General features: G+C 57.1%; 3 protein-coding genes across 3 annotated transcripts; 1 reads left to right on the top strand and 2 right to left on the bottom strand.

Moving 5' to 3' along the window:
• Positions 1-3,455: 3,455 nt before the first annotated feature.
• F5144DRAFT_291140 (uncharacterized protein) lies at positions 3,456-4,510 on the bottom strand. The gene is made up of 2 exons (XM_066783815.1): positions 3,861-4,510; positions 3,456-3,802 (listed from the first exon to the last, which is right to left on the bottom strand). The coding sequence occupies exons 1-2, from the start codon at positions 4,376-4,378 to the stop codon at positions 3,703-3,705; spliced, it is 618 nt and encodes a 205-aa protein (XP_066641386.1). The 5' UTR covers positions 4,379-4,510; the 3' UTR covers positions 3,456-3,702.
• Positions 4,511-6,092: 1,582 nt separating this feature from the next.
• On the bottom strand, positions 6,093-9,896 carry F5144DRAFT_577527 (uncharacterized protein). The gene has a single exon (XM_066789208.1). The coding sequence runs from the start codon at positions 9,857-9,859 to the stop codon at positions 6,500-6,502; it is 3,360 nt and encodes a 1,119-aa protein (XP_066641385.1). The 5' UTR covers positions 9,860-9,896; the 3' UTR covers positions 6,093-6,499.
• Positions 9,897-12,111: 2,215 nt separating this feature from the next.
• On the top strand, positions 12,112-13,560 carry F5144DRAFT_290897 (uncharacterized protein). The gene has a single exon (XM_066783812.1). The coding sequence runs from the start codon at positions 12,216-12,218 to the stop codon at positions 13,212-13,214; it is 999 nt and encodes a 332-aa protein (XP_066641384.1). The 5' UTR covers positions 12,112-12,215; the 3' UTR covers positions 13,215-13,560.
• Positions 13,561-15,483: the final 1,923 nt, after the last annotated feature.

Genomic DNA, 15,483 nt, shown 5'->3' with positions numbered 1-15,483 from the left:
GTGGGAGGCTACTTTCTTTTCATAGCCTAGACGCAACGGCGGAGGTTGGCTCGACAAATCCTGGAATGGGTGGCCGGTCGAGTACAGAGTCTGAGAGTGAAAGCGCTCGTATTGCTGAGAGGTGAGGTTTGACGTTGGGGGGTCAGGGTGGCAACCGTTGCATCCGCTCGCCCAGCCGAGGGGTTGTTAGTTCCCCGATCTGCCGCCAGAGAGCTGAAGCAGCCTGTGCCACCGGCTCAAATAACACCTAGGAATAAGACCAAACGACCAAGATCGTTTGCGTCCTCATTCAACCCGGCCCTTTCTCGCGGCTCTTGCAGCCGGCTTCACTCGGCACTCTTGTGTTTCAGCGTGGGTTTCGATCAGTCGACGTGGGGACGGTGGTAACTAATGACGACCGGAGCGATAAGATACGGCCAGTCGTGGGAGGCGGGGCGTGCTGCAGGGGATGTTGCTTGGCGAGGACAACGATGTGGTGTTTGGAGAGAGCAGAGTGTCAGGGAGCGGAAAGGAGGGGAAGGGAGGAGCAGAGACGGCGGGCTGGGGATGGCGTCGGTTTTGTATCATCGAGCAACCGGAAAAGCATGGGGGTGAGGGGGGGGGCCAGGGCGGAGCAAAGCAAGGCGCCTCACAATCAGGCCCTGTTCACGGTCAGGTCAACTGAGTCGCAACAAGTCACCAAGGTTCCCCCCAGGGAAAAGGCCAGCTCACTTCGGGCCACAGACAACCCAAAGAGTGCAGCCACTAATGTGAATTACTCGGAGCGCTCCATAAATACAGCTAGAGGGATCCTCGCAGGTCTCGCATCGCTTGCTGGGGGGGTACTTTGTTGGGCCGTGGGCTGCGGCGTCTGTGGGGAATGCAACGAACGAGCCAGTTGCAGGAGTGCGGCTTGTGGGATGTGTGAGAGCTCAAAGACGGCGTCACTAACCGGGATATGTAACCTGGCGCTCTCTCTGTCCCAAGTCATGTATCTTACGAAAACCGGCTTAGGCCAAGACGAAAGCGGCCAGAGGAGGAGAAGGCAACGGAATGCAATAACTAACTAACCAACCCTGTACCGTCTCGGCGTCCGTGTGTACTGTGTAAGGTCCACGCAGGTAACAAAGCACTCAACACCGAACCCCCTGCTAGACGCCCCTCGAGATGCTGGCAGCTACTCCCGTCTCAGCCGACATCCCCGACGCCAACGTGATGTGATTGATGGTGGGGGGAAGAGGCGGGGGGGAAGAGGGCCCAGGCCTGGGCAGATATGGTATTTACCGTATTTGCGCAAAACCCCAACCATCATTCATTACCCGATTGCTCACTCCGCTTTCTCCGTCCGCCTTCAGCCATGAATCATCATGCCCAAGCGACATGAGCTGGGTCTCCCTGCGTTGTGGACCACAGACCACAATCAAACCAAAAGAGGCAGGGAGATGTTGGGGCCGCTCAGATTAAGTGCCGTTGCCCGACGCCTTTGGGCGTTTGCACCCACGCACATTCACACTTTTCTGACCAGTCCTGCTTCGCTGCTTCGTACATCAGGTTGCTTGGGCTTCGCTTCACAGCGACTTACATGGTTGCAGCCCGGAACGTGCCACTTGCCAACCTGCAAATCTTGGTCAAGGGCTGCATCCTGTCGGATTGGACGCTCGCCGTGCGTTGGCCGGGAGGGGAAATCCCCAGAGGCGCCGGGATGCAACGGGTATTTTTGCGCCTTTGTGTGTCTGAGAAGCAACCGGACGAGAATGGGCCCTGCTGGTACTTACATACAAGTATGTACAAGCCATACAGACCTTGATGCTGTGAGGTGGCGCCCCAAGGACGGCGGTTCCGTGGCTGCGACGTCTGGAATGGAAGGCCAAGCGCCGTATATAGGCTAGGAGTAAGGAATGCCTGCTTCCGACGCCCGCGGGCTCCCCTGTGTCTGCGGCGCATCAACCCAAAACCCGCCAGCCATCATGCTGTGTTTTGCTGGAGCCGGTATTTCATAATCTGTCATGCGCCTGTGTCGGCTTGGAACAGCGTGGGACACAGGCGGCGAATGTGGGCTGCTGACGGAAAGACAAGTAATAATTTGGGCTGGCGCCACGCACCGGCAGGCCGTCGGACTTTGAGCCGTTTTGCGTGCGTCTTCCGGGTGTTCCGTCTGTTTGTTCGCCTGAGGTTGTGGATTCTTGAACGAGGCAGGTAAAATAAAAAGTAAGACAATTATTACACCCACCGAAATCCCTTGTCTGCTTGTGTATTGTAAAGACCCGCGACCGGCAAATGCGCCTTCCTCGTACGTGCTGTTTGCTCTCAGGCTCCCGCGCGCCCTTGCCCAGCAGTCCACTCCTCGGAAAGAGGGCCTGAGGCAACTTCAAGTTGAGCCACTGCCTTGCCTGCCCCATTAGGCCCCGTCCCGATCCCTTTGGTTATCATGACTCAAACTAATTTTTCCGAGGAAAAACGCTTTCAGAACCTGGAAGGAACTCTCCCGAAATGGAGTATTCAATTCATTCCCGACCACCCCTCTGATCGAGTGCAAAGCCCCAACTCGGAAAAGAGATAACTGCGTATATCTTCGCCTCCTCTTCCGGCCTTTCCGTTCCCTCTTCCCCTGGGGCCATCAGCAAAGCTCGGCAAGCAGATTACACCGATTTGTCTTCGTGGACGAACGAATACGCCGATGCCTGCGGGGCGTTGTTGTCCTCTTATTCGATGGATCAACGTTTCCAACGCAACCCGGCGTGACCAAGACTAACTAATCATTCATCCGCCTCGCCGAGGTCGGGTGATTTTATTCCTTCTAGGTTGTCAGTGTCTCCCTGATATCTCCCTGATAATTTCAAGGCTCGAAGCAACCTTATCACGGTCTGATCGACTCTCACCGAGGCTCTGGATGTTCGCATCTCCCCCTCTGACGCTGCCCTATTCCAGCCGTGGCTTTGGCTTACACAAGACAGGACATGGAGGGTCCTTGTTCAAGCCCACGCTCTTATTGGCTCACGCACTGTCAGGAGAGACTCTGATTCGCTCAAAAGCACTCAGTATCCTGGCGCTGATCACCCCTTCCCCCAAACGGCGATGCGCTCAGCTCAAAACGGTTTCGATAATGACGACGACAACTTTCTGCAAAGTACATTTGAGGCTCTGCTCGAACGAAGCGGAAATGGATGCAAAGGGCACCCGCCAGAGTAAAGCCAAAATTGGGTGGGAGGATCAGAGTCCCAAACCGTAACCACGGATGCCCGAGCCGTCGATGGAGCGCTGTGCTGCGCTGATTTGTTTGATGCTCACCCGACGTTACCCCTCTCTCTGCGTTTAACGGGCCTAGAACAACCGGACCAGGGAAACTTCTCGGTGGGCCAAACCCTCCGGGCGAACAGGCATTATTTGGGCCATGGTGCCATTGGCAAGCCAAATGACCAGAGCGCAACGTCGTTATGTCGTGAACATGACTGTTCACAATAAAAAGGGAAGCTACATACTGTCCTCCACCTTGCTCGCTAATTTAGCTCGGCCGGCTGCCCGACGCCGCGTTTGAACCAACACTGCCACCAAAGCCCATTTCAGACAGATCGCCTTGCTGGAGCCAAGTGTTGAAAAGTTTTAGCTGGCCCGCCATCAGCCGGCCTGCTCGCTGCTCAACCCCTCGCCAGCCACGAATCCACTCTCACCACTCAAGCCTGGGCGAGCACAGCAGGTTGGATGGCACACTCTGACCGGGCGTAATTACGCACGCCGATGATGGGCCACGCTGGCTGACTCGCCAACTTCGGGGCCCAACGCAAGGTCATGAATGCCGAGCGCCAAACGAAAAACCCATGCTGTCCTATTTGGTCCTTGAACGGTTACCGACGTCGCACTACCGCTTGCCACCCATCACGGACCTGCAAATAGTCTCGGGAAAAGTTATATATCGCACCGTAGCGTCCCTTGTGCCCCAGCAAACCCACGGCCAGGCCCTGCCCTCCTCGCGCACCTCGTTGTCTTCGCCACTGCCCGTCGCCCGCTCACCGCACCCCGCAGCAAGTCGCGCATCTCCGCCAACGAAAACGGGCCGCCAGCCGCGGGGCCCGGGATCTCGCTCCTGTTTTAGTCTTGGTTTGCATAAAACGATGTGTCCAGCAAAAAGAGAGAGAAAAAGAAGAAGAAAAAACCGATGCCAGGGATCCAGCACTCGAGATGGCAGGGTGGCAGGGTGGTTGCAGCCTGGCCGTTTCTTCCGGCCTCCATCATTCAGTGGGCGCCAACTTGACGAAATTGGCCCGCAAGAAACGACATGCCCGACGCAAGTGCCCCATGTCGCGTCACAAAACGGATCACAGTTTGCTGTCGGGGCCCTTTTGCGCGCCTCATTCCAAGTGCCCAAAAATGGCACTGCCGTCGAATAATAATAGACCAGCATGTTTTGTTGGGTTTCAGGTGCTGTACCTAACCTCCTAACCTAGGTGTACCTTGCTGACACGGACCAACGAATCCGGTCGACTTGCCGTCTTCGGCCCATTCGGCGGTAATAAGTGGGGTCCATCGGTGACCCACCGCCCCCGAACGGAGCCGGGTCCGGAAGTGTAGGTGGCAGGCGAAAGAGCATCAAATCATCTCCCGATTGAGAACCTGACGCCGTCGATCTGCACGTTGGCCGGAAGCCCGAAGAATGCAGGTAACGTTAACTACGAAGTACCGGCAATATGTTCTGGCCTTGTGGGTAGAATTGCTGGTGTTGCTTCTCCCGGACCATTTCGCCTAATCAGGGAATCCAATGATAGTCCTCGCCCTGAAAACCTATTGAGTGTAATTGCTTGCATCGCCTTTCGGCTCATTCTGCGGTTTCTGGAATTGCCATCTCCGCGACGGCCAGACACAGGTTTGCCTCGGTCATCTGTCCATGATCGAGGGCCTGGGTGTGCCCGATTGCTCAATTCCATCTACGGTAAACCAACCCAGTTTACACCGATTATTTCCTCCGTAATTTGCAAACGAGTAACCGTGTGCTATCATTAGGTCACTGGCCGATGTGAATTCCATAAGTTCTGTTATTATCAATATCGGGACATTAATCAGAACAGACATCTGAGGAGCAAGTCGCAATCTAGACAGCCGCTTCACAATGTGCCGCTGTCAGGGGACTCAACGTCTGTTCTTCTGAATTAGAAATAGTGTTTATTAATAAACATCCATGAAACCACCCCCTTTTCCATCCTCAGATATCAACACAACCACGTTCTCCTCGACCATCACCTCATCTTGCTAGTGGGGTGAAATCAACCCGACATCGTCCGTGCCACCCATTCATCAGCCCTACCGCAAAACCAACCCACGAACAAGCACAGACAACGTCTCTACCCGGCCTAGGCCTGTCCGACTCGCGTGTTCCAGCCTAGCCTAATATTGACTTGAACCCAAAACAACTAGGCCTCGGTCGTCAAGCCTGCCGGCAAGTACACAGTATTACCCGGGCCTTTCGTTCACCAAGGTAACAAACGGGAACTACACCGGGTCATGAGGTCCGTCGCTATGACGGTCAGATACAACAGTGTTCCCCTTCCTTGGTCATTTTCCCCGCCGTCTTCGTCCCTTCCCCCCTCTCTTCCACATGTGAATCGTAACAATGACGGGATTACGTCATGTCATGACGGAGAGCTCTCGATGTCAATCGAGGTCAGCAGGTATTCTCCGAGTCGTACCGTCGTCTAGGCGCAGAGCGAAGACGTCAACAGAAGGACCGTGATCGCGGGGAAGAAGGGGGAATGACTCGACGAAATCACCGAAAACCGGAAATTCGAAAATCGAAGCCGATCAAACTCTGATGGACACGGTGGAACTTATCTTCATATCGGCTACTTCGTTGAGAGACAGAGTATGAAAGATCTTCCCCAGGAAAAGGAAGTACCAAACTGGAACTGCTCCGTCGTAAACCTAGTAGTATTTTACCAGATTGTCTACGTGCGTTGTGAAAGCCCCCCGACGGACCGTCGATGGAGATGAGGTTATCTGACGGCTCTCCTGATCAACTATGCAAGAGACAGAGATACCCGCCGGGAAAAAAGTCCACGAAAAATCCGCGCACAACAGACGTGGCCAGGGATGAAGAAAGTGCCGTTGAAGAGGAAAGTGCCAGGGCTTATCTACGTAGCTGAAAGCTTACTACAGCAAGTCAGGCTCCGAGATGAAGTAAGGACTTGTTGATGGTTCTCAGAGCTCAGTGGGAAAGGGCTGGAAGACCAGGATGCAAGTTTACCTAGATATGTGTGTGTAAATACGGGGGCTGTTGACACTCCCAGCTCTCGAGCATCTCGAACCAAGTATCACAAGATCCATATCTGAAACGCACGGATTCCTATTGCTGCCTTGGCCTCCGGTCTCATTTCACTGCTCCTAGCACTACTGACCACCGCGGATACTGCATCTCATCTCAACAACTACCACTCCGCACCCTCTACCATCCCCACCACAACCACCCTCCCCCTACCCCCCCGCGCCATCCACCTCCCCAGCAAGAGAAGGGGAAAGAGCAAGAAGACCAGACTCACTTCCTAACAAGCCTGTACTTCCCGCCCACGACCTCCATCTCCCCCCCCGCAACCTTCTCCCCCAAGAAGTCCTGCAGCTCCTCGTTGCTCCAGGGGAACCCGTCGGCGATCAGCACTTTCATCATCATGGCCATCTGGGCCAGGGGCATGCTGGTGCTGGCGTTGGTCAGCATGCCCTGGATGTAGCGCCAGTACATGTCGCGGCGCTCGCGCTCCTTGGCCGACATGCCCTGGTTGGCCGCCGCAGCCGCCGCCGTCGCTGTGGTGGATTCTTCGTCCATGGGCTGCTCGGCTGCGGCATCTGATGCGGCAGCGCCGGTGGCGGGTTCACTGAGCGTCTCCGCGACGACGTAGGTGTTGCTGTTTGCGGCGCCCGCCACGCGGCGGAGGACGCCCTTGCCAGCCCAGAACTGCAGCGCGGCCGTGATGAGATCCTCGTCCATCTGCAGCTGCTCATACAGCTCCTCAACCGACTTCTGCACCGCGCCGCCAGCACCATCACCACCCTCCTGAAAAGCGTACACGACGGTCGCCTCGACAGGGCTGCAATCTACCGTAACCGTGCGATCGTCCAGCTCAATCTCGACCCTCGCCTGGCCCAGCTGGTTAAGCCAGGTCAGCTTCCGTCGCGACTTGAGTCCTTCATACCCGGCCTCATATCGCTCCTGCTGCTGGATCACGACCGCAGGGAGCAGGAAATGCTCCCTCTCTAAGCCAGGCCAAAAGAGCCTGCTCAGGATGCTCGCGTGATATTCGATACCGTCCCTGACCCCCAATTCCACTTCCCCAACGCTCTCCATTTCCCTTAGACTCTCTCTGCCCACTCTATCCCTCCGCTTCGAGATCCCAGCATCAACCCTCCTCGAATCCACCACATCCCGAATCATCACGTCACAGCCCTGCAAGCTGGCCTCGCCGAACCGCCGCTTCAGCAACTCTAGCACCCTCAGCTCCTGTTCGAACCGCTGCTGCGTCGGGCTGCCATTCGACGACGCCGGCGGCAGTAGCAGCCGCTCGGCGAGCACGGCAGAGAACTCCTTGATGAAGGCATCCTCGCTGCCTAGCGCTGAGATGAGTGTGCCGATAACGTCCTCGCTGCGCCTCGGGCGCTTGTAGTGCGCGCCGGCATCGATGGGATCGGGCAGCCAGGACGGGTCGGCCCAGTCGAGGTCTGCGTCGTCTGAAGAAGGGGCGGCAGCGGCGCCACGGCGGGTCTGTGCCTGGGAAGGGTCGTTGGTGAGGAGGAGGGCGAGCTCGACTAGCTTTTTGGGGAGGGGCTCCGTGGACTTTCTGGGGAGTGGTGGGCGAGCGGGTGTTGTCGGCACTGCTGTGTGGGACGGGGTAGTGTTGTCTCCGAAACCACGGCGGGCTGTTTTGGGCTGGGGAGTTCTGGCCGAGGAGGACCCTGGCGTAGCGAGAACGTCATAATAGTCGACGTGGTCTCTTGTACGTTTCTTGGCCTGACTAGCTTCGTCGCGTTGTTGCCTCCATACCTCCTTGACCTTTCTCGCCGCGCGCATCTCGTCGGGGCTGGCCAGGAGCCCCGCAACAACGACGCGGACAGCATCCTCCCGCTGACACAGATACAACCGCAGGCCAGGCTCAACCCGACTGAGGAGCACTTTGCTGGGGTCGAGAGCATGTAGTGTGCGGATAATGGAGATGTACGTCTGCAAGATCTCAAGCGTGCTACACCCTGGGTGCAGTAGGCGGGTTTGTAACGCACGCGAGAAGCTGTTGGTAAGCTGCTTCCGGCGAGCGGCGGTGGTGATAGTGGCGCGTAAGTCATCGAGCGCCGGGCGGGACGCCGGCCATGCCAGGACGATGTCAAATAATTCCTGAATACGCAAGGCGGCGAGACGGCCGAGGGCGAGGGACTGATACATCTTGAGGTCGGCTAGCGACACCGGTAGTGGCCCTTGAGGGTTACTGGAGACGCAGGCCAACACCTCGAAGCTCAGCCGCGCAAAATGGTTCTCCACCCAGTCGTTCAGCGACATGATACACGGCGATACCGTTGACAACGGCGCTCCTCGTGAAACCGAGTCCATCGTGGCCGAGAATGAGCGTGTGTCCGGTGCCGACCACACACCGGCATAAGCCCCGCTGACAAAACTGGACATCATGGTGTCCATGACCTCTGCAAACAAGACCTGGAACCGCTCGCCAGCCAGGCCTACGTTCTGCAGCTGCTGAACCAGCTCGATTAACCGCTCTCTCGCGGCCTGTACTTTCAAGTCATCAGGCCCCGGTGGCGCGAGTCGGGTTGCCCACCCTCCTCCAACTTCACTGGGAGAAGGGATACCGAGAATAGTCCCCGCAAGGCGTACCAAGACGGCTTTTACGGAACGTATCAGCCCCGCCGACACGGAGCCGCCCACAAGAGCGTGCAAGTCCCGCCGGAAGCGGGCATTCAACATCTCAGCGTCCTTGGCCGCCGCTGGAGCAGCATCAGCGAGACGCGCAAACCCTGATAGTAACTGATGGAGGCCATGAAAGTAGAGCCGTAGCGCGGCCTCAAGCGTCCGGATACTGCTCATAACAATCACCATATGTCTCTCGTAGTAATCCCCCTTCCACTTCCCCCCCGCCGCCCTCCAGCGACGGCCCTGGTTATCCACATTCCCAGTTCCCGCTTCATTATCATCATCACCCCCTGACTCGTCATCACCACCACCACCATCGTCATCAACACACCCGGCCAAAAGGGGGATCACGTGCTGAGCAAAGTGGGCGCGCACCTGACGAACATGCCAAGCCAGGACATCGCCGGTGCGGGTAGCACCGGGCAGCAGTGAGCGGGCGTTGGCGAGGGCAGCAAAAGCCTCGTAGAAGTCACCGTCAGGGGCAGGGCCTGAGACTGGGCCTGACGGGGCGGCAGTAGCGTCTCGACCGCGGCCCCGTCTCTTGCTACTGGGCCATGACTGCTGCTGCTGCGGCTCTGCGGCAAGGATGGAAGTGGTGGTGGTAGCACCAAACGTATCGTCAGCGGTGGCGGACGAGGGGAGGGCGATGTGGGCGGTTACGACGTGCCAGGCGCGATCATAGGCTGCCTGGTCGTCTGTTTCTGCCGCGGGGGGGAACAGTGGCTGTGCGGGTGTTGTCTGGAGGGGCAGCTCAGGGGTACTTCGCCGGAGGGAGTGGTGGTCTGCTGGGGGGTGCCCATGGCTCTGTGACGGGTAGTTTTGTTGTTGGCCGAGGAAGGGCGCTGCGGATACGCCAGACGGCTGTTCGGGCCCTGGGAAAAGGGCACTCGGAGCTGACTGAGGCGTGGGTTGGGTAACATCCGTCTGGAAGACGGACTGGAACACCCTCCGTTGGCGGTCCCGCCATTGGGATGCCACAGCGGCCGGCATGTTGTGCTACCCCTTGACACTCTCCACCAAACCGCTAAACCTCAAGAGTGGTTTCTCTGAGCCGCGCTGGGCGCGTGCTGAGGAAAGCAAGGCTGCCGAGCGTCGTGATGGTTACCAACCGCCCAACTAGAACAACTCGATCAATACCGAGTTACTACCAATGGCAACCTGGAAACAGCCACTTCCCCAACCGGAACTTCTACAGGCCAAAAGATCAGGTCAGGCAGATCTAGCAGACCGGCCAGTAGCTGTCCGGCTCACGGGCACTGAGTGATCTGGGTCGCGCAGACAGGCCGCGACCCGGCAAATCTTGCTTGCAAGCTGCAAGCCGCAAGCACCAGCGTCAAGGGCGGGCGGCTGGAGCGGCGGCCCAGATGGCGACCTTGCTTCCACCCCCGATGACGGGCCTCCGAATGCGGCTTCCAGGTAGCCACTCTACTTCTCAGTACGGAGAGCGCACGTGGTGGTGTGGTGGCGTGCCGGTCGCTTAGGCTCGCTTGTCTGTGTCGTTTTGTTTGTTTGGTCGGCTGTGGCACGGCCCTGGTTCGCCTTAGTCGTGCCGAATAGGACCCCTCCCCCTCCCTAGTACCTGGGAGTCTCGAAGCTTGACTGGAAGGAGTAGCAGGGGTCTGCGTGACGCCAGCGGCGGGAGGATCGCGTTCGGCAAAGGAAAAAAAAGACTGGGGGACCAGGGGAAACTGGCGATTTGTCTGTTAGTTAGAGTGCTGGGGGGGCACGCGCATCTCCCAGATCCTCTAATGTGACGTGGCCGTCCACCGTTTCTGTTTGTTGGAAGCGAAGATAGTGGATTGAGAGCGTCGGGTGCCCGCAATAATTTCGTGGCTTCGGAATGGATGTCTCAATGTGGGAAGGGGTTCTTCGGTGGCACCTTCTGTAGGTCAAGGCGGCGTGCTTCGATGGTCGATGGAAGCTGCGGCCAGGTGACATCCATCCCACTGGGATGCGCCTTCCGTTGCAATGGGTATGTGGTTAGGCGCCCGCAGGATCGAAGATGCACGTGGAAGCGGCCAATAAGAGCGGCCAGCCCTCCAACTCGAACCTTTCAAGTTAGCTGTGGGAGGGTTGTGTGTGGATGGCACCCTGCATTCGATGCATTCGATTCGCGCTTGTTGAGAGTGAAATGATGGTGGTTGTAAAGTGCCAAGAACCGTGAATCAAACAGACGCATCCACCTAGCCGCGGTAACGCGCGCTAGCGGCGCGTGGAAATGAGCGTAAATCCTTCCGCCGCTTGTGCATTTATGCAGGATATTTACACTAGGGACTGTTTAATCGCATAGTCAGATAACCATATTATTCACTTATTCGACCCGAATAGTGAATTCATGAAGGTATTCCCGGCCCCCAACGACACGGCCACCACATGGCTCGACTTGGAACTTTGCAACGCCGCCTGATGAGCCCCACAATCAAGAACGGGTTAACTATTGCGTCCACAGAACACAGTCTTCCAAGGTTCTCTCCATACAAAATAGAGTATTCACCTATTCGTACTTCGTACTCTGCAGTCCTCCCCTCGAGTTCGTTCAGCAAGCGATTGGTTCTTATTCCCGGATTCATTCCCGCTAAAGTTCCAGAGCACTCTGAGCACCCCCGGTCCCGGCAGGCGGCAAGCCCCGGACATCCCCGGCTCCCGGAGACATTTCAGCGGACGTCGAGATTCCAGCCTTACCAGATGCAGTAAACCGGTCGTTGTTGTGAACCCTTGCCTCCGAATCATCGATCGCCATGCCGCTAAAACGGCCGATCTTCGGTGTTTAGCAAAAGCCGACAGGCTCACTGGTTAGTTCATACCTGGGCGGCCATAGTTGCGAGTTAGCACGGCGGCATTCCCGCCCTGAGCCAGCCTGATTCAAAGCACCCGAATGCGACAACTTGTGTATTAGCAAGTGTAATTAGCAAGCGGGAAACTCCAGAAACTGGCACCCCGGAGCAGCCGTGCATTCCACCCACAACGTCTGACCCCCCAACACCCCAACCTTGGCGGGCCATTATGACCATGGATAAGTGGTTGATATCGTCCGTGTCACCCCAGTCTTGTTAGCTTTACCAAGAACATAGTGTCTTGCTAACGGCGGGTTTTACCAGAGCACGCATGGAAGGGCCTGCCGCGCCCACCATTGGCATTAACAAAGTGTATTGGGTTGCCTTGTCTGTTTCAGTCGGAATTGCCTAGATTTGTGTTTCGGGCACATAGCATTTCCCGACGACCCGATAACCGTCAACCCTGGCTTGTGGTTTGACTCCTCCCTTTCCCTGTTTGTTAACGTACATAGTTAATAGCATAAGGCACAGCGAAGGGAACCCACGGTGGTGGTGTTGCGGCACAGCTCGGCATGAGCGAGAGTAACCAACCCCATGGAAGTGTAGCATGGGCATTTTTCCCAGTACGCCGCCGTCAAGTTAGCCGTGATGTCTCACCAATCGTTGCTCAGCCGGTCTCTCTCTGTAAATTGAGGCTTGATGTCCGCTTGCGGCACGGACCTTCCAGAAGACTCGCTTCCTTCCCGCTCGTCAAGAGCCCTTGTTTCGAGTGGCCGCTCTGCCGTGTCATGTTTCAAGAGGGTAGCCCCCCACTTTGGCCGCCTTCGACCATGGCATGCACGGCATGGTATGGCATGGCCGCCGCCTCACCCCGCGTTGTCGCAGTGGAGGAGCGCGTGAATCGAGGCTGTGCATCTGATGAGTGTCCCGCTGGTGCTGTTGCGGTGAGGTTTCGTCGTCGTCCCGTTTCGGATAGAGACGGCGTGTGGCTGCGCAGACCGGACCGGGGACATTTGTTGCTGCCTGCTGCCATTGCTGCCGACCTTCCCCACGCGTCCCGGCCGCTATTCCGTGTCGGTTCGGCTATGCCAGGGATGTTTGAACCGTGCATGGCGTCCTCTTGTGCCGCCCGACGTGGCCCGTCCGGTGGAGTCTTCCGGCTCCGAAACGGAAGCTCCGCCGGTAGCGTCCGGCCTGGGCATCATACCGTGCAAGTTATCGAGATGCTCATTTTGCAACACCACAACGCTGCGATGACGCCCTCTACTGTCAGAAACACAATAAACAGTCAACAAACGCTCAAGGGGAGACATGAACAAATCGTACCAATTTTGCAGCTCAAACTCAACCCGAGCTTCTGTTGCCATCACTCCGCGCTATTCTTCGCAAAAGCATCGTCCGACGTTTGCCAAGCTGTGGGGCCGGCGCGGCGCTCACGTTCCCCCGTCGCCAACCCCAAATGTGAACACACGGGCTTGAATTTCGGGCACTTGGCTGGGGAGGTTTTGGAACCGTGCAGAACCTCGTTCCCGTTCCCAATCAGAAGCTCATTTTTGGTCGGCGATCAATGAACCCCGCCCTGGTTCATTTTGCAGCTGGGCCGTGCACCAGAAGAATCGACCCCTTGCATGGGTGCATCGATCCGAGTCCGTGGGAGTTGTGATTCGATTGACTAACTAACCAACCCGGAGAGGGGTGGTTCCAGCCGCGTGTCAATGAGCCAACCGCAAGGCCCGCCCTAGAAAAACGGCTGAACAGTCTCACCGGTACCCTTTTATCGAGGCGGGGGACGGGATTCGGCGTTGGCGAGAGACATTGGTGCCCGACATGAATCAACTCACGCTGATGCGGAGATTACACGGTGGCTACGCAAGCAGCAATCCAAGTCGAGCTCTGCCGTCGTGATTGTCATGCGAGGACGCCGGACGAGTAGCATCGGTAAACCCTAAAAGTTAATTACTGGGGCAAGCCGTTGCGGCCCGGCGGGATCCCCTCCGGGCGATCTCCGAGCCTCCCCGGAGACAAACAACCTGACGAAGCTGGGGACTGCTTGTGACGTTTGCAACTCGACAGGAAAGCTGTTGATGGCGTGATTCGCTGATCTAATCATCCTCAGCAGTGCTCGAGCGTTGCAGTCGGCCGAAGACTTACAACAACCCCGGCTCCGTGTTTTGAACGTGAATTCACCGACGCGGCACCGGCCCAGCAACTCGGGTTCGGCTACTGGTTCCCGTTTGGCTCTCAGGGGGTTGACATTGTCACCCTACACCCAAACTGTGCGATGACACCCAAAATGTCCAGTGGAGTGGCTGGTTTTCTGTAGCGAGGAGACAATAATGTGGGTCGATATCTCCAGGCCAAGGGTCCATGCCAAGACTTTGCTATTTCCAGCGAGGCTGTGTCGCCCGCACGGCCAACGTTGCGACAGCTGGAAGCCGTGAAATGAAGCGCATGGTTTGAAACTTAATTTTCCGACGATTGGGAGGCGGATTTCAGTCAACAGCATTCTCTCCATCGTCATTGGTGAATGCGACCTACCCCAACCGTGCGGCTCCTCTATGAGCCTCACTTGGTAAGGCGTTGTCAACAATCGTGTTGTCAAAGATTAACCGCATTCGACCATGACAGGGCCCCGGCTATGCTGTCCTCGCGGCCCCGGATCGCCACGGACATCAAGGTGTATCCTTCCACATGACTTGGTTGCACTCTGCCACCTCGCTCGAAATAGTCGGTGAGGAGGGGGGGGGGGGTGGTGGTTTCCAGAGCGTGTGATGGCGTGGGGCGGGAGTGACGTCGTCAAGCCCGGCATGGAAGTTCCTGGCTGCTAACGAGGGCGAATGCCCGGTTTGGGCTTGACAACCTGAATATCACGCACGCCGCAGTGAGATGGGCGGTGCCATGCTGTCCAGATCGGGCCATTGCGACTTTCCGGTTGCCGGCAGGCTGTGTGGTGATGTTCACTCCATAGCCGGGGAGCACACTCAACGAGAGCTAACCAGTTTGTAATTTCGGGGGCCGAGTTTCCGACAGGGCCATCCCACATCCGTGAAGGGAACTTTGCGTAGGATTCGAATTGTATCTCGTGATAGCAGGGCGGCTTGTATCAAGGAGCCCCTTGCGACGGTTCACACGGAGGACAAGTGAGTGTAGGCCGTGTGGGCTGGGGAATCTCGACCAAGCCAACAAGAGGCGCGCTGAGTTCACCACAAACGGGAGAGGACTGTGTGTGGTTGTTGTTGATGCGTGTAATTTGTGAAGGCCGTCCTCGTTGGCCGAAGCTGCGCCATAAGCGCCAGGCTTCTAGACGCAAGCTCCGTATAGGCCCAGATACTCCAATGGTCGCCCGAGGAGCAAGGCTTCACCCACCTGAAGCTCAGACACTTTGCAGACGCAATGCATCTGCGGTGTATGTGGGAGTGGTGTGAATGGCCAGCCATCGATGAGTGCAGCGCCGTGTTGGGCCGTCGACCAGTGGACATCCTTCGATGCTCAGGCCCAGATGGCTGTGGGCAGAGGTCAGCGATTGGGCGGGTTTGCTTCTATTTCCAAGGCCCGTTAGTAGCCACTTGGCCTGTTTGCCGGTAGGATTGACCCGTTTTCCTGAGATTGGCTATCTGCAGCCGTATGGAAGGATCTCCATGGCGAGGGCCAAGACAGTCGGCGGTCGGTCCCCAAGGGTGTGCCATGAAATCGGGGTTGGGGAACTCGTGATGTTTTTCGTTGAGTCCAGATGATACTCGATGTGGTTGATCTGAGAGCTTACTTTCTTCCTTCTAGTAGTATTTTGCCACAATTATCAGAGCGGGAAGGAGGGATGGCGTTCGGGAAATCGAGATCCGT

The sequence above is a fragment of the Chaetomium tenue genome (genome assembly GCF_020726465.1).
Source record: "Chaetomium tenue strain MPI-SDFR-AT-0079 chromosome Unknown F5144scaffold_5, whole genome shotgun sequence".
Taxonomy (NCBI): Eukaryota; Fungi; Ascomycota; class Sordariomycetes; order Sordariales; family Chaetomiaceae; genus Chaetomium; species Chaetomium tenue.
This window is presented reverse-complemented; position numbering and strand designations above follow the sequence as displayed.